This window comes from Marmota marmota, unplaced genomic scaffold, assembly GCF_001458135.2.
Source record: "Marmota marmota marmota unplaced genomic scaffold, marMar, whole genome shotgun sequence".
In the NCBI taxonomy this organism is placed as follows: domain Eukaryota; kingdom Metazoa; phylum Chordata; class Mammalia; order Rodentia; family Sciuridae; genus Marmota; species Marmota marmota.
The window spans coordinates 16557047-16582694 of record NW_026000196.1 but is presented as its reverse complement, the minus strand read 5'-3'; the positions used below and the strand labels follow the sequence as shown (position 1 = coordinate 16582694).

Sequence of the window (25648 nt, the reverse complement as noted above, 5' to 3'; positions counted from 1 at the left end):
AAAAATGTTCTGGGAAAAAGTAATAGATGCTGAAGAGTTGTGGACCTTAGGGGGCACAGTCCAACTGGGGAACTACAAGAAGCTGTCTAGGATAAAGGTTCTTGTGACATAGGGACATGAAGCTGGATTATGGGTAGGATCTGGGCCTGGAGGACACTCAGAGTGCAGTAAAAGAGTTTTGATTTCTCATAAAGCTACTTGAGGAATTTTCTAGGATTCTAAACAGGAGAAAGCTATGAGCAGGTTTGAGTTTAAGAATGATCGTTACTGCAGACTTTTGGAGGATGTATGAGAAAAGAATGAAATTGGAAGAAGAGGAGAATATATGTCATTATCCTGGCAAGGGATTATGAGGGCCTGAACTAAGGGGGACAGAGACAGCAGAGGTGCTGAGACCTTTTGAAGGGAATGTAGAATTGAAAATTGGTGGGACTGGATGATCAAGGGAACACAGGAGAAGGAGAGCCAGGCAGGTGGGGTATGGAAGACCCTAAGTTAGGTCTCAGTTTGCTCAGATGATTGGAGGCTTTGCCTGTGCCTTTCACCCATAAAGTGAATATAGTAGAAGAGCAAGATTAAAGCAAGAGGTCATGAATTGGTTTTGAGTGTGTGCTTATTAATTATACACCTGATGTTTATTTGGTACCTACCATGTGCCAGGCCCTATGGTAGGTAGGATTTTGGTCAGTAGCTTTCCTCAACCAAAGTTCTACAAGAGAATTAATCCTAATGCCCAAAGGCATTTAGCATATATAAAGAACTATCTTCTCTTTTATGTGTCCAGATGGTACTAAAACATTTCTGTGATCTCTGGTTCTTGGGACACCAAAGTGAACAGGACAAAGTACATGCCCTCATGGAGCTACAGGGCAATTGACATTGTCAGTAAACCAGATAGTGGGCCCACTGTGGTCAGGGAGGGCCTCTGTGAGGAGGTAACAAATGAGCTGAGAACTGAGAAACAGAAGAACCAGCATGGAAGAAATGAGTTTAGGGACAGGAAAGAGCAAGGTAAGATCTGCAAGGTAGGCACAAGTGTTAGGAGTGGAGGTACTGGGCTGCAATGCAGTGTGGTTGGAAAAACCATCAGTTCACTTAGGGCCTTGAGGGTTGAGTGCTTTGTGCCCTGGAAGATCCTGAAAGAATCAAAGGGGATCCACATGGTATTCTTTACTTTTAAAAATATTCATTTTGGGGATTGGGGCTATAGCTCAGTGGCAGAGTGCTTGCCTAGCATGTATAAGGTACTGGGTTCGATCCTTAGCACCACATAAAAATAATCAAATACAAAGAAAATATGCTGTCCATCTAAAACTACAAAAAGTTTTTTCAAAAATATCCATTTTGGGGGCTGGGGTTGTAGCTCAGTGGTAGAGCGCTTGCCTTGTACGTGTGAGGCCCTGGGTTCTATCCTCAGCACCACATAAAAATAAATAAATAAAAATAAAGATATTGTGTCCATCTACAACTAAAAAAATTTTTTTAAATATCAATTTTGGAAAAAATATCCATTAACTTTATTTTATAATAATTTTTGAGTTAGGTTAGGTTAGTTTTCACCAGTTGTTAACATTTTCTTTATGCTTTTTTTAGGGCTTATTGGGTTTTTTTGTTTGTTTTTCTTTTCTTTTTTCTTTTTTTGTTTGTGTTGTTGTTGTTATTGTTTTTTCAGCTGGGATGAAATCCAGGACCCCATGCTTGTTAAACCCACTCTGCCACTAAACCACACCCCCAGCCCACTTTATTATTCACCTTTATTCTTTCTCTCTTTATCTCTCTCTCTCTCTTTCACTCATGTTTTGTCTGAGAGTAGGTTACAGATGTTATGATCCTTTACCTCTAAATACTTCAGTCTATTCCCTAAAAATAAGGGTTAAAATTAAGAAATTATTATTAGTATAATGCTATTACCTAATCTATAAGCCGTATCCATATTTCTCCATGAAAAAGTCATTTTTGGGGAAAAAATCAGATCCATAGTCCAATCCATGATTTCATGTTGAATATAGATATCATGTCTCTTTAGTTGCTTTTAATCTGCAACAGTGAACCCATCTTTGTCTTTCATGATCTCAGTGCTTTCAAAAAGCACATTCCAACTATTTTGTAGACCATCTCTCCATTTGAATTTGTGTTATCTTTCCTTGTCATTCAACTCAGATTATGCATTTGAGGCAGGACTAGCACAAGCACGACTCTAGAGCCTTCTGGGTGCGTCATAGGAGACATAATTTGTCTCATTACTGTGATACTAATCTTGAACACTGGGTTAAGGTACTGTCTGACAGGCTTGTACATTGTAGAATTACTATCTATTTTTTCCTTTGTAAGTAAGTATTTTGTGGGGAGATGCATCAAGACTGTGTATATACTTAAAACTTCACCCCTTAGTTTTAGCATCCACTGATGATTCTCACCTGAATCCATCATTACTATGAGATTTGTCAAATAGCAAATCTCTGACTTTGGTATTCTTTCAGCATTTATTTGTTTGTGTTCCATATAAGAGCTTTCTCTTCACATTTCATTTGCTGTTCATTTATTATATCAATACAAGTTCAGAAAATTGTGTTTTACAACCCATCATTTTTATCAAAGCTTGAATTGTCCAATATTTCCAGTGGGGGCCTCTTCAAGCTGGCTAAGTCCCTGATTTACTACTCACTCTTTGAGTACATTCTTAAGTTATGACACAGTAAGATTTTTTAGGTTCATCTTGGGCTTCCTTGTTCCTTATATCCATACATGCTAATCAAAGAGTAAAACATTAAGTAAAAACTAAATATCCATTAACAGTGGATTGAGTAACTCAATTATATTTTGTCTAAGCAATAAAATGCTGTGCAGCCATTAAAACTTTTATCATAAAAGATGATATGGGGGATGTTCATAAATTTAGAACAACAGGTTGCAAACCTACAGCTTATGAGTCTGTTTTGAAAAAGAAAATGTAGATAGATTCATGAAATTAATGAATAAAGGGATATTTAGTTACCTCATTATCTCCAGAAGGTGAGCTTGCAGATGATGTTTAGTTTTCACCTTTTTGCTCTTTTGCATTTTGACAAGCATGCACTACTTTTGTAATAAGAAATATGATACTGTAGAAAATGGCCACAGCCCCACCTTCTTTCAATGCTATGGGGTAAGCATCCTCCCTCACCTTCCTCCTATTGGGTCACAGAAGTGACTCTCCTGTGGTTAACTGGATGTGTGTTTTTGTCAAGAAAAAAAATATATTGTTTCAGGGTTAAAGTGTTTCTAGTTGGCATTGCCCAACATGCACACTGGGTCTTCTAGACCTTCTCCACAACTCTATTCTCATTCCTATTTTTCTTCCTCTTTGCCCACTTCAGCTGGTTTTTATTAGGTGTCTTACCTCCCATCTCTTCTCTTGCTATTCTTGCTAATCTGTTGCTACTGAACACCCTAAAACTTAATGAGTGAAACAAATCATTCATTTTACTCATGAGCCTGCAATTTGTGCATAGTCCAGTGGAGTCTACTCAGCTGTGCTTCATGTAGTATCTACTGGCCTAGGTGGGCATGGAGCTCTACTGTCAAGATGGCTCACTCATATGGTTGACAGAGCATTGAGTGGATTAATTGGTGTTAGCAGTTCATGCCTTTCCACGGAGTCACTTAGTCTTCCTCGTGGTAAGGTGGTTGGGTTCTGTATTACTTTACTTTAGGGCTGCCATGAAAAAAATACCACAGGCTGTGGGTCTTAAACAGCAGAAGTGTATTTTCTTGCAGTTCTGAAGGTTGGAAGTCCATGAAGGGGTTGATAAGATTGATTTCATTCTGACGCTGTTCTCCTTGGCTTCCAGATGGCTGCTCTGTGTCCTCACGAGGTCCTTTTTTCTGTGCACATGCATCCCTGGTTTCTCTTTCTCTTCTTATGTAAGGACATCAGTCATATTGGATTAGGACCTTCTTAATGGCCTCATTTTAACTTTATCACCTCTTTAAAGGCCTTATCTCCAAATATGGTTGCATTCCGAGGTACAGGACATTGAAACTTCAACATATGAATTTGGAAGGGACATAATTTAGCCCATGTTCAGGTTCCAGGAGTGACACCCAAGAAGAAAGAGAAATGGAAGCCATCAGTTCCTTAAGACTTGGGCCTGAAAACTGGCACCACGTCATTTTCTCCACAACAGCAGGAGCTGTTAATGGAGGTACAATTGGAAAACCTAGGGGATGATTACATGTCTGTTCTACTTTTTAATTTTTTTTCTTTATCCCATTACATTTTTTACTTTTAAATGTACTATAAGTTGTATTCATTTCTTATGTTTACTAATCATTTCACCTGACCATATGAGCACTCTACCATGTAAAATGAATCAAACAGTCTCAGAGTTAAGATCCAAAGTGAAGGGGACATAGACATCCCCACTCATCTCTGGATGGAAAGAATGTCAAAGAATCTCAAAACTGTGTTTTAAAATTATCAGCCTTGCTTTGAATATGTAGCTCCTCTGGGCTGACCTGAAGCTGGGAATCCATGGTTCTTATTCTTTTTGTCCTAGCTCTGAGTGAAAATGTGCTTCCCACTGCTTTAATAAAGTCTGCTTGCCAGTCCTGCTGATTTTATTTGCTATGCTACTGACATAGGCTGTGAAGGAAGATTTCAAATCAAGAATGAAAATGTGTCATTTGAAAACTACTACCAATTGCCCACTTGTACCTGAATATGCAGGAGCCATTAATGGAGGGACAGTTGGAAAACCTAGAGGATGATTACATGTCTGTTCTACTTTTAAATTTTTTTATTTATTCCATTGCATTTTTCACTTTTAAATGTACTATAAATTGTATTCATTTCTTATGTTTACTATTTATTTCACCTGACCATATGAGCACCCTACTCTGTAAAATGAATCTTTTTTTGTGATGTATCCCAAGTGCCTAGAGCCATGTTGAGAACATATTAGACACTCAATAAATGTTGCATGGATAAGAGTGTAAGTAGATGTTATACTTTGTAAACTCTTGAGTTTTAAGCCATCTAACTAATAAGCTCATTTCTTTTCCTAACAGTATAAACAGGCTGTCAAGGAGCTTGTGCGTTACGTAGCATTGGCAAGAATTTGTTACGGCAACTCCCATTGGAAAATAGCAGAGGCACATGTCAATCTGGCTCAAGGGTACCTCCAGATGAAAGGTGAGCTCATCTCAAGTGGAGGAGGACCAGTTAGTTGGTTACTGCTATGCTCCCCAAATCTGATTCACACTTAACTAGAAGGACTAGGTTTTGGATATTCTCCTCAAATATTGAGAAGCCATTTCCTTTTGAGTTAGTAAGGCATATAACATAATAATAATCAAAGGGAAAAGGAAAGGAAAACTGTAATCTTTGGGTTTTGTTTTTTCATGATCTTAAGATTAGGGTTCAGGGCTGGGGTTGTGGTTCAGTGGTAGCACACGCGTCTGGCATGTGTGAGGCACTGGGTTCGATCCTTGGCACCACATAAAAATAAATAAGTAAAAGAGAGGTATTGTGTCCATCTACAGTTTAAAATATATATATATATATAAAAGATTAGGGTTCTTAGGAGACAATCTATTAGGTCAGAAGGTATTGCAGGAAAAACAAAACACAAGACAAGGAATAAGGGAATCCATTCACATTTTTTTGTTTTGTTGATACCAGGGATTGAACCCAGGGGTATTTAACCAGTGAACCACATCCTCAGCCCTTTTTCATATTTTATTTAGAGAAAGGATCTTGCTGAGTTGCTTTAGGACTTTGCTTAGTTGCTGAGGCTGGCTTTGAAAACTTGCAATCCTCCTGCTTCAGCCTCCCAAGCCATTAGGATATTATGGGCCACTGCACCTGGCTAATTGCATTTTTGATGGAGAGTCTCTTGACTCTAAATAACAATAAATAAATAGATAGATAGATAGATAGATAGATAGATAGATAACAAATTGGCATAACTAAAATGTATTGGCTTATACAAACTTAAAAATCCAAGGGTAAGGCGTCCTTTAGACTTAGCATATCTGATGTTCAAACAAAGTGGCCAGGTTTCCATTTCTATTTTCTCAGCATTGGTTCTATTTTTCTTTGCTTTTTAAAAATATTTTCTATTTGTTCTTTTTTATATATAAAAAATATACTTTGACATAGTATACATACATAGAGTATAACTTTGACATAGTATATACTTTGACATAGTTTACATACATAGAGTATAACTTATTCTAATTAGGATCCCATTCTTGTGGTTGTACATGATATGGAGTTACTCTGGTCATGTATTCGTATATGGACATAGGAAAGTTATGTCTGATTCATTCTCCTATCTTTCCTATTCCCATCTCCACTGTCTTCCCTTCATTCCTCTTTGTCTAATTCAATGAACTTGTATTCTTCCTCCATATCAGAGAAGATATTTGGCCTTTAGTTTTTGGAGGATCAGCTTATTTCACTTAGCATGATAGTCTCCAGTTCCATTCATTTACCAGCAAATGCCATAATTTCATTCATGTTTAAGGCTGAGTAATATTCCATTGTGTACATATACCACAAATTTCTTTATCCATTTATCTGTTGAAGGGCATCTAGGTTAGTTCCATAGCTTAGCTATTGTGAATTGAGCTGTGTCACTGTAGTATGCTTATTTTAAGTCATTTAGGCAAAAACCGAGGAGTTGGATAGCTGGTTCAAATGGTAGTTCCATTTTAAGTTTGTTTTTTTTTTTAAGGAATCTACAGACTGCTTTCCAGAGTGGTTGCACCAATTTGCAGTCTTACCAGCAATGTATATGTGCCTTTTCCCCCACAAATTCATCAACATTTTTTGTTACTTATATTCTTGATAATTGCCATTCTGACTGGAGTGAGATGGAGTCTCAGTGTGATTTTAGTTTGCATTTCTCTAATTGCTAGAGATGTTGGACATTTTTTCATATATTTGTTGACTGTATTTCTTCTTCTGTGAAGTGCCTGGTCAGTTCCTTTGCTCATTTATTGATTGGGCTATTTTGTTTTGTTTTGTTTTTTTGTGTTAAGTTTTTTGTTATTTATATATTCTGGAGATTAATGCTCTATCTGAGATGCAGGTGGCAAAGATTTTCTCCCATTCTGTAGGCTCTCACTTCACATTCCTTAATTGTTTCTTTTGCTATGAAGAAGCTTTTTAGTTTGATACCATCCTATTTATTGATTCTCTATTTTACTTCTTGTGCTTTAGAAGTCTTGTTAAGGAAGTCATTTCCTAAGCTGACATGATGGAGAGTTGGGCCTATGTTTTCTTCTTGTAGGCACAGGGTCTCTGGTCTAATGCCTAGGTCTTTGACCCACTTTGAGTTGAGTTTTGTGGAGGAGGAGAGATAGAGATTCAATTTCATTGTGCTTCATATGGATTTCCAGTTTTCCCAGCACCATTTGTTGAAGAGCCTTTCTTTTCTCCAATGTATATTTATGTTGGCTCTGTTTTTCTTGGTATTGGCTCCATTCTTAGCCAAACTTTGACCACATGTTAGTGGCAAATCTGCCAATAACCTTAGTTTTCCCTTCTAAGCATTCCCGGGAGAGACAGAATGTCCCACCACCAAAACCCTTCAGGGTTTGGGGGACATCCTAATTAGACCAATTTGAGTTATGTACCACAGACCAGGAATAGTCTGATTGACCAGATCTGACTTTTCACTTCTGTGGATGCTTGGGAAGAAACTGGCTTTGGCTAGGTCACACAGATTGGATGTGTAGGGGCCAAACATATCAAAAAGAAAAAGAAGAAGAGAGAAGGGATGCAGGGAAGGCAAAAACAACATATAGCCAGGATATGGTGTCTTCTAGTTACTGACTATGCAACCTAGGACAAGATGTCTAAGACTGCATCTCCGCACTCAGCTTCTTCAACTGAAAAGCTATAATAAGGATGATGATGGCACTAACTTCCGAGGGTTGGTTCCAGGAGGAAATAAAGCAATAGAAGTGGAAAATGCCACAATGCCAAGCATAGAATTAACACCCAATAATTTTGGCCAAAGCTTATAGACTGGTCTTACCTGTTAGATCAAAGACCATTGGAGCCGGAGGGAACTTTAGAGATCATCTTTTTACCTACGCTCTCCCCCGCTCACCATTTTCTAGATTCTGAGGAAACAACAATATGAGTTGAAACAACTTGCTCTAAATCACACTATTAATAAGTAGCTGATCTGAGACTCTGACCTAAGATTTTGCATGCCAGTCCTACTGTCCTGCCATCTTGGTTTTCAAGTAATGCTTTCCTTCTATAGCCTCCTTCTTTTCTGCATGAATCTTTCTTCCTCAGTTAAAAGTAAAAGCAGTCTAGTATCTAGTAAGGTCTTACTGAGTGCCAGGCACCTTGCTGTTTTCCATACATAACCTTATTCCATCTTCACCACAGTCTCATGAGGTGGTATTATTATTATCCTTTTTGTGCAGTTGGGGAAGCTGAGGACAAATTTTCCTAGTAAGTAGTGGAGCAGGGAATTCTTCCTGGGTAGTCTGACTGCAGAGCCAATGTTCTTGAACCTCAAGACCTATGCTGCCTCTAGTAGGTTCAAATTCATGTTCTTAAGGTAAGGGACCTAAGTTGGAAATGCAATCTGCAATGCCTTTTGGTATATATTACATGTACCATTGGCACTAATAAATTTCTAGCAAGCAGTTGAGTATATGCTTTGAAAAAGTATAAGATGCATAAAGTTCTGAGATTTCACATGAAGAGCATAGCCCTGACTTTCTCCATTAGAAAGTATATTGTTTCTGCTTTATAGATGTGAAAACATAATTAACTTCATATTTTGACAGACTTTTCAGAGATTTGAGATTCAATTCCATGTAATTCAGAACATAGGCCCAGGAGTGTGTGGGTGTCAGTGAAAGGGGGTTATCGGTGCAGGAGAGGAGGGTGGGAATGTGGGAAGTGCAAAGCACTGGATCCCAGCTGGTGAACTTTGCATCACCAACTCACAGATTAATAAGCCTGTGGAAGAGCACTGGAATCCTGTGGGAAATCAGTTCTCAGTAGTAATTTTTCATCATTCTATTTAGTTTCATATTAGCTTAGTACCCCACAGAAAGAGATTATGGCAGTGGTTCATGACCTCACTGCAATTGTGTTTGTAAGTTTTAAAGATATCATCATATTTGTATTGTGAAAATAACTCTAACAGCACAATTATAGACAGGTGAGCAGAAGATTTAGATTTTTTTTGTATTTCATTAAGATTGCTGTCACTGTCAGAAAGCCAGGATTAAGATTCATGAATAACTTACTTCCTGCCCAGAATAGTCCTTGTATACCATTTTTTTTAATAATTATCGGTCACATGTTTTACATCTGATATTGGTGAGGTTTCAAAGTTTTTCAGTTCCAGCTTGTTCAGGTTTCTTAATTTCTAAAAAGGCCATTTGGGGAATATTTTTTTTCTTGAGCACTTGATATAAAACAATTCTTTGGTCACTACTGTCATGATAATATCCCTACTGCCCAAATACATCTCCATGTGCCACTTGACAATGTGGTGGGACTTTGTTAGATTTGCTAGCCACAGAGAACTGTATTGATATCCATCTGAGAATAAGAGAAACTGAGACTTCTTTTTCTCTGTCCATAGGATATGCACTGCAAGCAAAACAACACGCAGAAAAAGCCAAAGAAATCCTCACCGACTCCATTGTGCCTCCCTTTACTGACAATTCAGATGTTTTCAAGTGTTCCATAGAACTGTTCTATACCCTGGGGAAAGCCCTACTCTCCCTTCAAAAGTATCCTTTTGTCTCTGATCTTTACACATAGAAATACTGCTCATATAATACTTATATATAATTCTCAAGGTCAAATAAAAAGCTAACAGATGACTTCGGAAGGGTAAGAGCTAAGAAAGTTCCAAGACTTGGGGGTCCCAGAATCTAGAACCAAGAGGAAACTTTCCTAAACACAGTTCAGATTTAAAGAAGCTACAGAGAATTTGAGAAAAGCAGAGAGACTTTCAAAGGAGCTGCTACAATGTGGAAGGATTGTACAGGAAGAGTGGATAGAAATCCAAGCACGGATCAAATTGTCATTTGCACAGTGAGTTTCAAGTTTAAGACTTTGTATGCATGGCTGCTAGAGGTTCTTTTCCAGTAGAATCTGTCTTCAGATAGAAGGAGCTTCTTCATGGGGCTGTGTTGATGGCTTCTCCCAAAGCCATTGTCCAGATGTAGAAGAGGAGCACGGTCATGTCAGAGCAGCCCCTACCAAGACATACATTCGGGACACTTCACTTGGTGTCAAGTGCTCTCATATCCACCCAGGGTCCTACAGTCCTGATCATCATCCCCTTGACTTTCATCCTGCTCTCCCTCTCCATCTGCTGCCCTGTGTCCTTTCCCTTTCTCATTTTCTTCGCTCTCTCTGATATCTTCAATAGATTGATTTTTGTGACGAGGACCTCCGAGGAGAAAGACATTTAAACATATCCAATTTGTGATGTTGAAAGGATTGTTCTTTGTTCCTCATCCCACACCACACTCACCAAATAACCTAACCTGGAAGTGTTATAAAGAGAAAGTGATGGGCCCCTGGTTTTGTGCCCAAGCCCAAGCCCAACCCCATGTTGATTCCCCAGAGTGTGGGATGTTAGAGTATCCATGCTCTTCAGAAGTTGGATAAGTGGGGAAAGAGGGTGGAGAAAGGTCTACTCTAGAAAAGGCAAAGAATCCCAGTCGACCTATATGACCACCCTTAGCCAAAGCTGGAAGAATTCAGTTTACATTCACAACCAAGAGAACTCACAGAACCAGTGGGATCATTTTAAAAGAGGTAATAGCAAAGGACCCCAGGAGAACACATGTAATGCTACCATATGAATAGAAACTGAGAAAGACCAACTCAGACTCAAGCTTTTAAAGGTATTATCTTTTGTGACTACAATTCTACCTTCTTATTTTGTTCTGTTTGGTGTTTTTCCGGACTGTTAGGTCAACATTAGTCTGTCAATGCAAGCCCTTTGGTATGCTTTTGTAAATTAAATTTTTCCCTTAAGCTCAGATTTTCACCCTCATTCTCTCCCCTCTCACAGCATAGATATCTATATTAATGATGATCTGTCTTCTAATAAGGATCTCCAAAAAAAATAGTATTGTTTTATGTATTAGTATTATTTATGTATTTATGTGTTTTAAGTTTGCAAATTAAAAAAAATTTTGTAGTTGTAAATGGACAGAATGGTTTTATTTTATTTGTTTATTTTTATGTGGTGCTGAGGATTGAACCAAGTGCCTCACACATGCTAGGCAAGTGCTCTGCTGCTGAGCTGCAGCCACAATACATATTTTATTCTGTTTCTTAACTTTTTAATTGTCACCTGTACTTTAGTTCCTGTGTCTTTGCCACATTTTGCTTTTCCATCTTCCTAGCAACAGATCCTCAGCTTGTCCCCACACAGCAGTACTGTCACCAATATTTATATGCATCTTTACTTATGTAAGTGAGACTCTTTCTGAGGTTTATATCTCAGGATTGCTGGGTCAGGGGAGAAATGTACTTCAAGTTCTGTAAGCACTGGCCAATTGCTACTGCCATCTTCATTCCTGTTTGCAGGACAGATGGATTTCTTTTTTTCTCCCCTCCCCAACAATGTTTGTCCTTGTTGATCTTTGTAGTTGTTGCTAACCTGATGCATGTAACATGTTATCTAATTATTTTTTAAGTCTATTTACATTTTTTATTAAAGTGTTCAATTACCTCCTCATATGCTTCTTAGCTATTTCAGATTCCTCACTTGTGAATAGCCTATTAGTATTCTTTCTTATTTTTCTTTTGGGATTCCGTATGCATTTCCTTTTGACAATCAAAACTTTCTTGTATGTTATGAATATTAATAATATTGCCTCTATTTTCTTACATCTATTGCCCATTTATTAATTTTGACTGCAGTGTTCTTCTTGGAATAGAAATTTTCATTTCACTAGAGTCAAATTCAAATTTCATTTTTACATTTTAATTTATATGTTAGGAGCTTGTTTAGAAAGTGTTTCTCACACTAATATCAAATATATTATCTGAATTTTCCCTATAAGACCTGCTTTAGCTCTATCTCATATACTTTAACATGCAACATTTATCACTGTCTTCATGTTCTTAGTATTTTATAACTTAGTTTAGAAATTACTCCTTAGTCCAAAGATTATTCAATGATGTATATTTTAATATGCAGATATATGTTATCTTTCAAGGTATTCTGATGCACTGATTTCTAATTTATTGCCTGATGCACAGAAACATAGTTTCATGTTATTGATCTTTTGAAATTATTGAAGATTCCTTTGTGAACTAGTCCATGGTTGACTTTTGTGAATGTTCCAAATGTGGTTCAAGAAAAATTTTAGTCTTTATTATGTTTAATGTTCTAATACATCTGAATTAGGTTGACCTTATTCTATTATTCAAATTTGCATCTTTATTTTTGCCAATTTAATATATGAGTTTTTAAGATGAGTATGTTTAAATATTCTAGGGCAATTAGTGGTCTATCCACATCTCCATGTTCTGGTACTTGTTATATATACTATGGGGCTGTTTTGTGGAGGGGAGGAGAATTCAACAGCAACATATCCTTTTAATCTATTACTCTGTTGAATCAGTCTTTTTGTCCCCATCTCTGTATCTTGCCTGATATTATACCATAGCTCTCTTGGTACAAATTTTCCTAAAATACCTTTCCTCATCTTTTAAAATCTTTATTTGTGTTTAAGTTTCCTTTCATCCTACCAATTTTCCTATTCCTTTCTTGCTTTCTTTTAGTCAAATATTTTTATCATTCCATTTTCTTACCCACTGACTCGTAAGTTATGCCTTGTTTTATTTTTTAATGATTTTTATTGAATTTATCATTTATTTCCCTGACTTATTATAATCCAATGGTAAATTAGTCAATTAACTGTTTCCTGGACAATACAAGGACATGTGACCACATTAATACTCTTTCCCTATTAGGGCTCATGTTGGCCTGTATTTAAGTCACCATATATTTAACACCACAGGTAAGCACTAAGAAGAAAAAGATATTTGTAGTAAATACAGATGAAAAAATTGTCATGTATAGAATCTGTGAAGAACCCCAGATATGATTAAAATGAAGACAAACAACTGAATAGAAAAATTGAATGATAGATTTTTCACAGAATAGGATAACCACCTCACTAGTATAGTAAACATGTTCAGGGAAATGAAAACTAAAGTCATAAGTTACTACTCCAGTCCCACTAGAATGGCTAAAACTTTGTAGGAAACTGATAATATCCAGGGTTGGCAAAGATGTGGTACTCAGATATGTTCTCTCATATGCTGCTATTTGGAGTATATTTGATATAACTGCTTTAGAAAACCAATTGGCATTTTGTATTCAAATTTGAATATTTGAATATCCTTTGACCCAACAATATCACTCCTAAATATAAAAATGCATGCCTTTATCCACTAAGTGACACAGCCAAATATGTTCAAAACTGCATTATTTGAATTGGCAACAGCCCAAATGTTCATCAAAAGTAGAATAGTCAAATTGTGATCTGTTCATACAGATTGTCAGACTTCTAGCTTAACATCATGGATGACTCTTGTAACATAATTAGTAAAACAAACAAACAAACAAACAAACAAAAAACCATACTATAGGATTCCATTTATATGAGGAAAAAGAGAGTTGTGGGTGCTTGAGAGGAATTACCCCAGACCCACCCAAAATCTCTTCCTGCCCAGAATTAGACACTATTCTATATTGTTAGGCAGAAAATAGACAAATCATAGGTCCAAGATCTGATATGTGTTGCATCTGCTGAGACCCAACTAATGTATCAGTACTTAGGGTTGAACCCTGTTGCTACAAAAAAGAGTAAACTATCCTCTGCCACCAGAATCTGGCACTTTCTCAGGAGTGCTTTCCAAACCAGCAATACCAAGCCTTGCCAGCAGATGGCAGACTATGTATACATCTATGCTGAATAAACAAAAAGAACTTAAGTTCACATTCCAAGCTGTTCTACAAAGTTACTTTCATGTTTAGCAGAGTTGTTTTAAATTTTTTCATTTCTTTTCATTTTGATTCTTTACTGTGACATCTTCCCTGGAACACATATGTCTCAACCACATGATTATCATTCAATTACTTTGCTTTGTTTGCTTGTTGAAATGTGAATATTTGGTCTAAACTGATATGCTTCAGGAAAAAAATAAGGCTTCGTTTTTGTACATTTTTGTAGTTGCCCTTGATCTACAAGGGCCTTTTGTTTTGGCAGGTCTTAGAAGTAGAAGGTCAGGATAATTTCTCAGGCAGCTCTTGTAGGATTTATGTTCCTCTTAAAAGGATATCTTTTAGTGTATCTTCTTCCTCCATCTGCCTCTCCTTTTATGGTGCCCATTAGGCCTGGCCAGTGCCTTTCTCCCTGGTCTGACAGATAAGTGCTTCAGGGTGACTCATGTTTCATGCCATCCATCCCTGATTCAGCCTGAAGCTTCTTCCCTCTATGTCTCCTCCTCTGCCCCAAACTTACTGCATTCAGTAATAGTTTTTGGGATCCCAATCATGTATACCTGTGTAATATTTCTTTAAATCTGCTAAATTTAGAAAGTAACCAGTGAAAAACAGGAAAGTTTCCCCCACAGAGTTCAGAATTGTGTTCTGTTTTGGTGACCAACAGATCATGGTCTTTATGTATACAAGCCTACACCAATGCACCTGTATACCCACTCACCTTTAAAAATTACTTTTCTGTGTGGCTTGAGGATAATGACCAATTGAGATTGCTGCTCCAAAACATATGATTTGATGGTCTAACTCCCTGTGACTCCCTGACACTGTCTTTGGAGGCTTCCAAACCTTGCCCAGTGAGCAAATGGCCTGGTGTGGCTAAGTTGAACTAGCCCAGGAATAAGCAAACACTTTTCTTTCTTCAGAGTATGAACAGGACACCTGCCAAGTATGTCTAGGCAGTATGACATTGTACAATTAATAACATGGACTTTGGAGTCAGAACCCCTAGGCTCAAGTCAGTGTTCGTTCAGATTATCCTGCAGTAGAAACTTGAGCAAGTACCCTGCTTCCTGTGAGGCTCACTCTACTCCTCTGACAGTATGAAAATGAGAGGATCTCAGAGGGTTGCTGTGAATATTAAATGGACACCATGTTAAAGCATCAAGGTACATGGTAGACTCTCAAAGAGAGAGAGAGAGAGAGAGAGAGAGAGAGAGAGAGAAAGAGAGAGAGAGAGAAGAAAGGAAGCAAAGAAGAAAGGAGGGAGGGGAGAAGAAAAGGCCGGATCACATTAGCTATCAATTACTGTGTCAAGTTGTTGTTAAGTGCTTTGCATACTTCAGCCATTTCATCCTCAGCCCTTTATGTGAGGTGGATATTATTATATTTCCATTTTCAAATGAATTATCTGAGGCTGAGAGAAGGGAGGTCATTTCCAAGGTCACTGTGAAGACATGGCAGAGCAGAGCCTGGTCTGTCAAACTCTGGTGTCCAGGCTGCTAACCATAGTTTGGATCACAATTCACTAATGCAGAAGGGAGTTCTCACAATGTGTTCAACAGCAAAGCCTCTGCTTGTATGGATAGAGACCTAGGTGTAAGTTCTTCCTCACTCTGACTCTAGAAAACTCCCACTATCCTCTTTGGGGATTGATTTCTCATCAGATTCCAATCATCGGCAATATTTCTGCAAACTCTTTCCTTCTCACTGTTGTACAATATTCTCACCAAATTCTAGAGTTTTTAAATGGAAGCTCTCTGTTGCCTTAGTAATACCGGAGGAGATTGCATTTGTTTATTGCATGTTAAAATGACTCTCCATCCCTGTGAGATCCCTGAAACTTGTCTGAGATGAGATGTCATCATGTGCTCTGTGGAATCTCTGTGGATATATTTTCATTCAATAAAATATGCCATGGTTTAAGTTGTGGACCTGCCAAATTAACATACTGCCACATTCTGTTGTTAAAAATTATCTATCTTTTCATCTGTCTAGTATGTTTCCTAAAGCTACCAAACACATTATGGACACACTAGATAATAAATCCTCAAAGCATCCCCCACAGGTAGATGAAAATGGAAAGGAGAAAATATTGCTATCCCAAACGTTGCATATGAGAAAATGGAAACAGACAAGATTATCTGAAATTGACTGATGCTTTAAGTGAGTTGGAGATGGAGGTAAGACTATAATTTAGTTATTTCTTGATATAGTACTCCCTCTCAATTTCTTTTTTATTAAATATATTGTGAAACTGAAGTAATTTTATTTTCTATTTCGCTTTTTCTTTTATGTGAATGGTGTACTCTCAGTGAGCTTCAGAAGGCTCATTGTGGGCTGCATTAGCTCGATAGCCTCCATTTCTGGTTGCATTAGTGCCAGGACCCTGTAATGGTACGGCACAGTGATTTCAAGGAAAGCAGGGTAGAGCATGTACTTCATTCTGGGTATGTAATGAACAACAGTGTTGTCTGTGTTCATCTTTTAAATAACATATTTGAGGCATAGTGAAGGATAGATATTATGCAAATTCCCATGTACACATCACCAAACTTACAAAAGAGAAGATTTCCGATAAATGAAAGTCCATTATATATTCTCCCCAATCCTGTTTTCTTCCTCCATTTTACAGGCAATTGTTATGCCAAATTTAGTGTTTTTCACTCTCCCGAATGTTTATCCCCCTTTGTTGCAAACGTGTATCACCATAAAAATGTTATTTTTTTTATGTTTTTGAACTTCACAAGTTTCCTTCTGTGGCTGCTTTTTTTCTCTGCAACATCTGTAGTTTTGAATTATATTCCTATCAATTGATACATACACCTCTAGTCTCTTTATACCTCCATATAGTTTTAATTGTCTGTTTTTCTTCTAATTTAATTATCCATTCTCATGAGAGTGAACATGTGAATTACCTCCAATTTTTTACTACTATAGACCCCATTTGCATGAGCATTCTTTTCTATGTCTCTTTGGGGACATAGGCAAGACTATCTCTGAGGTATATATCCAGGAATGTTTGCTTACTTGGCCAGTATCCACATCCTCAACTTTACCAGGTTTTCTCAAACACTTTCCACCAATTTTATGCTCCTATGCTCCTATTAGCAGGGTATATAAATTCTAGATACTCTACATTCAATATTTGATATCATTGTCAGGCTTTTTATCTTTGCCAATCAGATAGATACAAAATTATATCTCATGGTTTATTTAATTACATTTCCCTGATGGTGGGATTGAATATCTTTTCATGTTCTTGGTCACTTAGAATTCCTTTTCTGTGATTTATCTAATTTACATCTTTTTTTTTTTTTTTTTGGTGGTGGTGCTGGGGATTGAACCAAGGGCCTTGTGCATCCTAGGCAAGCACTCTACCAACTGAGCTATATCCCCAGTCCCCTCTAATTCACATCTTTTGCTCTTTTTTCTATCAGGGGATTTGCATGGCTAAAATAAAATTTGTAGAGAGCCTTTGTATTTCTGGCAACAAGTCATATTCTGGTTATATGTATCCTATGTGCACCCAGTGTATAGTTTGCCTTTCCAACTTCTTCTGCTCTGCTTGATGCACAGAAATTGTTATCTTTAATGTTACTGAATCTGCCTATCTTCTCTGTTGCTTGGCACTTTTTTTTGTATCTGTGTAAGGAATCCTTCCCTACCTAAAGTCATGGGATTACTTTTCCTTATATTTTCTCTCAAATGTATAATAGATTTGCTTTTTTAAATTTAAGCTTCTCATCCATTTGGAGATTTTGTATTCATGCCATTTGTATTTGTGGTAATTTCATATGTTTAAAATTTGTGTTTATCTTTTCTAACTTTTCTTGATGAATCTATGTTGTTCTTAAGATAACATATTAAAATTTTCAAAAGTTCAGTTGGATAAGTAAAAATGTTTACCTCGCACAATATTTTCAATCCCTTTGGATTGATTCTGCCTATTATTTTGACTTACCAGAATCTGGTAAGTGGTTGTGTAGTGGAGGGGAGACCACAGGGTAGCCCATTTCTACATGAGGGCAGTCTGAGGTGGAATGCAGGTTGGGAAGGAAGAGGAGTAAGATAGTATTCTGTATAGGCATTCAGTACCAACCTATATGGCTCACTTCCATTTGCAAAGCACCTTGACTGACATCTTGCTTGATTCTCACAGCAATCCCATCAGACAGCAGAGTTTAGATGAGGAATCCAAGGTTCAAAGACATCTGATTCTTACCCAAGCTTTGTTAAGTGTGCATGCTCCTGCTGCAGTACTTGTAACTAATTGCCCTGCCTCTTATCCTTTTCTAACTCCTCTTCTTCTTCTTCTCCTTCTCCTTCTCCTTCTCCTTCTTCTTCTTCTTCGAAGGGCTTTCACTGGTTAATCTAGTTTGTCCGCAACCTTATGATCCTCCCACCTCAGCCTCTCAAATAGCTGGGATTCCAGTTGTACGCCATTATACTGGGCTTCATCCTGTGTTCTTTTCAGTAAACATTTCTCTGAGAGGCAGGTATTTGAAGGATGACTTTTTGACATTGAAGAAGTGATGTAGTGTTTACTTGGAGTAATAAGCTGTGCTTTGTGCTTAGATAGTTAGTGGCTATAAGTTGCCCACAGTCTCTCTCCATCATGACAAACTCCCAAACACTTCTCTGTAGTATCCAATCTCAGGAAATGAAGTATTGTTGCTATATGAATTAATGCATGCTTCGTAATGTTTTATTTTCTCTCATTTAGAAGCTTGACTAAGCTTTGACATTTGCTTCTTTTTAAAGCAGTTGCCCAAATGAAATCATCTTGGTGTTTGTATTTGCTTTATTAGTCTTCCATGACTTTAACAGGCAGACTTAGAAACAAAAGACCCATTCTTTACTTCCTTGGCACAATCTGCATCATTTTTGAACATAAGAAAGGAAAAAGATGAAGACGATTTTCCTTTGCTCAAATATCAATGGCATTGTCTAAGTTCTCTAGGCTAAATTAGGTGGAAAAAATAAATCTAAAGTCATTTTGAAAGTATGCAACTTTCTCCCAATTCTAAATCAGAGATCAACAAACTTTCTGTAAAAGCCAAGGTGGTAAATATTGTGGGCTTTATGATTTTAATGACAACTACTCAATTCCACCATCGTAGTTTGAAAGCAGCTATAGGCAAAGCATAAACCAATACGCATTGCATCATGCCAAAAAAGTTTTATTTACAAGAACAAACAGCAAATATGGTCCCAGACCAGAGTTTCCTGACCCCTATTTTGGATTATTTCAGCGTTGTCTACCAGGAATCTAATTCTTTAACTAAGTGATTTCTTATCAATTATATATTTCAGAGCCTCTTCCTATTATCAAAGCTTCTAGTTGGTTTTTATTTTCTGCAAAAGTAAAGTATGATAATTGCAAAGATGATGACAATTCACTACATTCTAAGCTCATTAAGAGTCAAAGGGAAGTCCGGCATTATAAGGCACCTATTAACCTCTTTCTTTCCAAGATTAGGGTTGCTGTGAGCTATAAACTTACTTGGTTCAGGCACATATTAATCTCTAACCTCTTACTGTGTTTTAAACCTCTTCAACGATGATAGAAGACAGACAGGTTTGTAAATTGTCCAATCAGCATTTTATTCCATTATGGTCATCAGAACCACAGATCTGAAAAGTATCTTTACTTTTATCATTTAATTCCTTTAGAGAGCAAACAGATGTGAAAAACATTCAATGACTGAGTTGAAAATAAGACCTATTTTTTGCAGCTATTTAGTCACTTTCTCCCATTATGTCTCAGTTTACCCATGTCCCTTTTGGGAATTGTAATTCCTTTTTGTATCAGACTTTTGTGGCACCAGAACAACCAAAGCAATTCTGAGCCAAAAGAACAAGAGGAGGCATCACAATACCTGATATCAAAATATAATATAGAGTCATTGTAACAAAAACAGCATGATATTGACATTAAAAAATGATACATAGACCAAAGAACAGAATAGAGGATCAGGAATAAACCCATGCATCTGTAGTCATCTGATTTTCAACAAAGAAACCAAAAACATACATTGGAAAAAAGACAATCTCTTTAACATATGGTTGAAGAGGGAAAACTGAAAATCCACCTGTAAAAGATTGAGACTATATTTCTCTCACCCTGTAAAAGAGTCAACTCAAAATAATCAAAGACTTTAATATAAGACCTGAAACTTTGACACTGCTAGAGGAAAACAGAGGAAGCACTTAAAGATATTGGTACTGAAAAGCACTCCAGTAGCTCAGAAAGTAATAATAAGAACTGAAAAAAAATGAGATGGCATCAAATTATAAAGCTTTTGCATAGGAAAAGAAACAATCAACAGTGAAAAGACAGTCTATAAATGGGAGAAAATCTTTGCCAGCTAGTGACCTGACAGGATTAATATCCAGAATATATTTTTTAAAAATTCAACACCAAAAGAACAAGTAACCCAATCAATAAATAGGCAAATGAGCCTAACAGACACTTCTCAGAGGAAGAAAGCACAGACGACAAATAAATACATGGGAAAAATACTCAACATCAGGGAAATGCAAATAAAAACCATACTGAGATTCCATCTCACCCCATTATCAAAACACAAAAGTGACAAATGCTGGTGAGGATTCCAGGGAAAAGGAACTCCTACACTTGGTGGGAATGTAAATTAGTATAGTCATCATGGAAACAGCATGGAAGTTCCTCAAAAAACTAAAAATAGAGCTATTATATGATCCAGCTACACCATTCTTGGATATATATCCAAGGAAATAGAAGTCAGCATACAAAAGATTCCTGCATACCCATGTTTAGAGTGGCCCTGTTCATAATTTACCAAGTTATGGAATCAGCTTAGATGTCAATCAATGGATGAATGGACAAATAAAATGTGGTATATATGCACAATGGAGGAATATTATTTAACTATAAAAAAGAATGGAATTCTGTTATTTGCAGGAAGATAGGTGGAAGTAGAGATCATCATGTTAAGTAAAATGAGCCAGTCTCAGACAAGTATCACATGTTTTCTCTCATATATTGAGATTGGAAAGAAAAGAAAGACAACATGAGAGCAGAAGGTGGCCTTCTGGCAAGGGAAAGGAGATCAGGGGAGGAGAAACAGGGGTAAGAAAGGGTAGTAAGGAGGGTGGATCAAAGCATGTTATATACATATAGAGAAATGTCACAATGAAACCCGCTGATTTGCACAATTAAAGTGCACTAATAATTATGATAATAATAAAAAGATTCTGAGATGAAGGGCAACATAGGAGGAATTGATTCTTTCATTAAGAATTTTGTACATAGAATCTTCCCATGAAAGAAAATAGTCTTAGAAAATATTTTGGAGAATATTTTTAAATGCTTGTCTTTCTGTTTGCTGAGAAATATCTAGGGACACATTTTTATATGCAAGATTCTTATCCTAAGAAGCTGAAAGAATGTTTTCCCACTGCCACATTTACTTATAACATTTAAATTAGCATTTTTTATATAAAAGTAATATAGCTTTATAGAAGGAAATTTGAGAAATGTAGAAAAACATAAACAAAAAAATTAAAATCACTCAAATACAACTGCTTAGAAAATGAACTGTTGCTAACATTTTAGTGACCATTTTCTGACATTTCTCTATGCATTTGTGTCCATGTAGATTAGCTATAAAATTTTCACATGCATTAGATGATATACAAACCATTTTAATAACCTGTCTTTTTATTGAAGAATATAAAATGGATATGTTTCTGGGTTGATAAGTAAGGACCGACATTTTAATGGCTATATGACATTCTACAGTATAATGTACTTAGGGTAACCTGCTTAAACAGTTCCCAAGTGGTTAATTTAAGTGCTTTGTACTTTCCCTTTATTATAGAGCATGCCAATGTAAACATTCTTGTGTGTTTCTTCTTGTCCCTGCCAGAGCATTGCTTCAAGATAAGTTTGCAGAATTTAATATTTGCATATTTACCATATGTATATAATTTTGATACAGAGAAGTGTATGCCCAAATCATATTCTCTCCTACAGTAAATGAGAATATTTTGCATTCTCACCAATAGTGGGAAATTTCTCAGCAGATCAGTGATTCAGGATCTCAGCATCCTTTATGGTTGCTATTGTTGTTTTGTAAGTATTTTATATTTTTTAAACTAACACGTGCATATATATCAGAGACTATGTTTGGTGTTTTTATGAAAATTAACTAATTCGATAACCTAATGAAGTGGGCACTATTATCATCCTTAAATTACCCACAAGGAAACTGTTGTGTGATTTGAAGGTCATGTGTCTACTAAGTGGGGGAATCAGTAAGTGAACCTTGCTGGTGATCCCACAGTCCATCTTCCTGACCATAATGCCCAGCTGCCAAGAGGAGAAAAAACTCAGCTGTCAAGCAAACAAGCCTAAACACCGGAGTTCAGAGAGTCATATCCTGACCTCCATGCCACAGTTATTTTTAGCATTTTCTATTTTAATTATTTGAAAAATAATATTGTTGATTTTTTTTTAGGATGCATCAAGCTCAGAAGAAATCTAAAGAAGCTTTGCCCTACTATAAAGAGGCTTTGGAATATACTGAGATCAGCAAAGGTGAACAAAGTCATGAGTATGTATCAGTCTTGAGGGAATTAGCTGCTGTAGAGCAAGCCCTGGGACTGCACGATGTGGCCATCAATCATTTCTTACAGGTAAGGTGTGATGTACTGGCCACTAGAGCCGCATTAGACCCAAAGTTTTTCATAATCACAAGTGGTTACAACAGCCCTGAAAGTGCCTGACTTTGTGGTTTGTTCTGGTTAAGCAGAACACTTGGCCTAGAGTAGATGTTCAGCAAAGATTTTCATATTAGGTGGCCAAGCAGGTGGGTGCTCTGTACTGTCCCCACTGCTAGTTGCACATCTGCCAGCAGCCTGAGGTGGGTTTTCTCAAGTTATGTGCAAAATTTAAGTCCTGTTTCCAACATGAAGTTTCTTTATCCTTTGGTATTTATTTAGAGCTCATATTAGTAAACTGACTAGGGAGTCTTTTCTTAAATGACATTCTAAAAACTTTACCTGGAGCCACTTAGAGTTGTATCAGTTAGCTAGTATTCTACTTTGTCACCATAAGATCCTACAGTGAGTATGTCAGAGTACTATGGAGAAAAAGAACCAGTAGGATCCCTTTCTTTCTCAATATATATATTTAGAAAGAGAATTATTTTAAGTAATTGGCTCATGTGCTTTTGGGATTGGCAAGAAATCCACAGGACAGGCCAGCAGGCTGGAAACTTGGGCATGATTTCTCTGTTACAGTCACAGACAGCCTGGAAATGTGGGCAGGATTTCTATGTTACAATCCTAAAGCTGAATTCCTTCTGCTCTAAGAAATTTCAGGATTTTTGTCATTGTTGCTATTCTTTAGGTCTTCAACTGAATGGATGAGGTCCACTTATATGAGTGAGAGCCACTTCCTTTACTTAAAAGTAAGTGATTGCAAATGTCAATCACATGTACAAAACATAGTCACAGCAACATCTGGACTGGTGTTTGACCAAACAACTGGGCCCCATAACCTAGCCAAGTTGATACCTAACATCAATCATGTCTTTATATCATAGCATGGTTGAAGAGCACTTTTTAAAATTTTTCTGAGAATGCAAAATATAGACTAACCCATGCCTGTTATTTCAAAGAAGATATAATGACATGGTACTGAGAATACATTATTGCTATGTCTTTTTAAATTTGTCTGACAATTTATACTCCCACTCACAGTGTGTTAGAGTGCCCCATTCTTTCACTTTATCTGGATCATCTCTTTAATCATTATTACCACTTTGTAACATATCATTTCCAGCTTATAGAGAAGGAAGATAGGAATTAGAAAGGTTGAGTGATATGCCCAGGAGGATGCAGCCAATAAATGGCATAGCCCAGATTTAAAACTGGTAATTTTTTTAAAGCAAGATTCTCCTGGCTGATGTGTAGAGAATAGATTTGAAAGGTTGTGCCAAGAGTAGAATTGGAGAGATCAGTCGGGAGGCTACTGAAATAGTGAAAGCGAAAAATGACAGTGGTGTGGAGTAGGACGAAGGTAACGGGGATGACAAATTGAAGAAATATTTAGAAGTCATAATTGATACAACATAGAGATTATATATGTGTGTGGCAGGGTGAGAAGTCTGGGATGGCTCCCAGATTCCTGTGTGGATGTTTGGGCCATTTACAGCGGAGGAATAGGGGTGACCATGTAATGCAGAGATGGGGAGCTCTGTTTAGGATGGTGAGTCAGAGAGGCCTGTGAGGCATACAAGTGGAGTGACAGCCGGCAACTAGGCAACCAGGCTGCAGCTCAGGAAGACGTTCACTTCCATACAGAGAGGTCATGATCACCTAGGCAGAGGGAGGAGGAAGGGAGGAGGAGGGAGCCAGAACAGAAAACTTCTGACTGATGACAGAATCTTGAGGAACTTCCATAGTTATTGGTCAAGTGAATGATAACCTTGGCAAAGAAATAAAAAGGAGAATGAAAAGAATTTGCCAGGAAAAAAAAAACAGAAGAAAAAATAAAAATGAGAGAGATGCCTTTTGTCACTTCTTCTTGATATCTTTTACTATGGAAATAGAATTTGTTGGTAGGATAAATGGTATTATTTGTAAAGTGCTTAGCACAGTGCCAGATACATAGTGCTACATATAGATTTTTAAGAATTTCTCTCTTTACCAAAGGTCTTTCCTTTTCTGTTCCCCACCCCTACACCTTTTTATTTTTTCTCTCCTTTCATTGGTCACTAGGGCAAAGATGAAGACAGTAAGCAGATTGTATAAAGTGAAATGTGAGGGATTAGACACTAAATGTAAATATCAATTTCAAAAAGTACTAATAGGTGGAGAGAACTAGCCCAGCAAGAGGGCAGAGCTCAGGAAAAGGCCTGAAAGTGAGACAAAGAGTAAACACTGAATATAACCCCGTGCCCTGGACCACAGGAAAGATGCAGGTCGTAGATGGCTATCATTCGGATAAGAGTTGAAAGTCATGTTAAGGAATTTGAGCTTCCTCCTCAGGATATTTGAAGGTTTTCAAGCAGGAAGATTGACACCATCAAATGATTAGTCTTGAAGGAATTTTCTAAGGAGAAAGTGGTGGTGGGTAAATAAGTAGGGTAATCACCCAGAGATGACCACCACAGGTCAGGTAGGAGATGATGATGGCCTGGATTCAGGTGGTATCCCTGGGAATGGAAACCTGTGGACAGATTTGAGAGACATGTGGGGAATAGAAATGACAGGCCTGGGGCATACGCAGATGTAGGGGTGTGAGGGAGGGGAGGAGTCCAGATTTCTGTTAGGTTTCCATTGCCTGCAGGTACCACAGTTTATCTATTCACCTACTAAAGGATATCTTGGTTACTTCCAAGTTTTGCCATTTATGAATAAAGCTACTATAAAAAATCCATATATGGGCTGTTACAAGGACATAAGTTTTCAACACCCGTGGGTAAATGCCATATGGTAAGAATTGTTTTAGAAGAAACTGCCAAACTATCTTCCAAAGCAGCTAAACCATTTTGCATTCCCACCAGCAATGAATGAGAATACCCGTAGCTCCCCATCCTTGGAGTTGTCAGTATTCTGGACCATTTTATTGGTTTTAATTTGCATTTTCC

The 25648-nt window shown here is 37.2% G+C and overlaps 1 protein-coding gene across 5 annotated transcripts in view; it reads left to right on the top strand.

Moving 5' to 3' along the window:
* Ttc23 (tetratricopeptide repeat domain 23) overlaps positions 1 to 25648 on the top strand; it is a 94506-nt gene that overhangs the window by 18332 nt on the left and 50526 nt on the right. For 3 of the 5 annotated variants that reach the window (XM_015493112.2, XM_048790332.1, XM_048790334.1), the window contains exons 3-6: positions 5050 to 5173; positions 9609 to 9759; positions 9941 to 10066; positions 22511 to 22688. In XM_015493112.2, coding sequence (XP_015348598.1) covers positions 5050 to 5173; positions 9609 to 9759; positions 9941 to 10066; positions 22511 to 22688 — 579 coding nt within the window. Of the gene's footprint in view, positions 1 to 4067; positions 4185 to 5049; positions 5174 to 9608; positions 9760 to 9940; positions 10067 to 22510; positions 22689 to 23403; positions 23465 to 25648 lie in introns of all 5 variants that reach the window. The other 2 variants (XM_048790333.1, XM_048790335.1) reach the window with 2 other exon arrangements.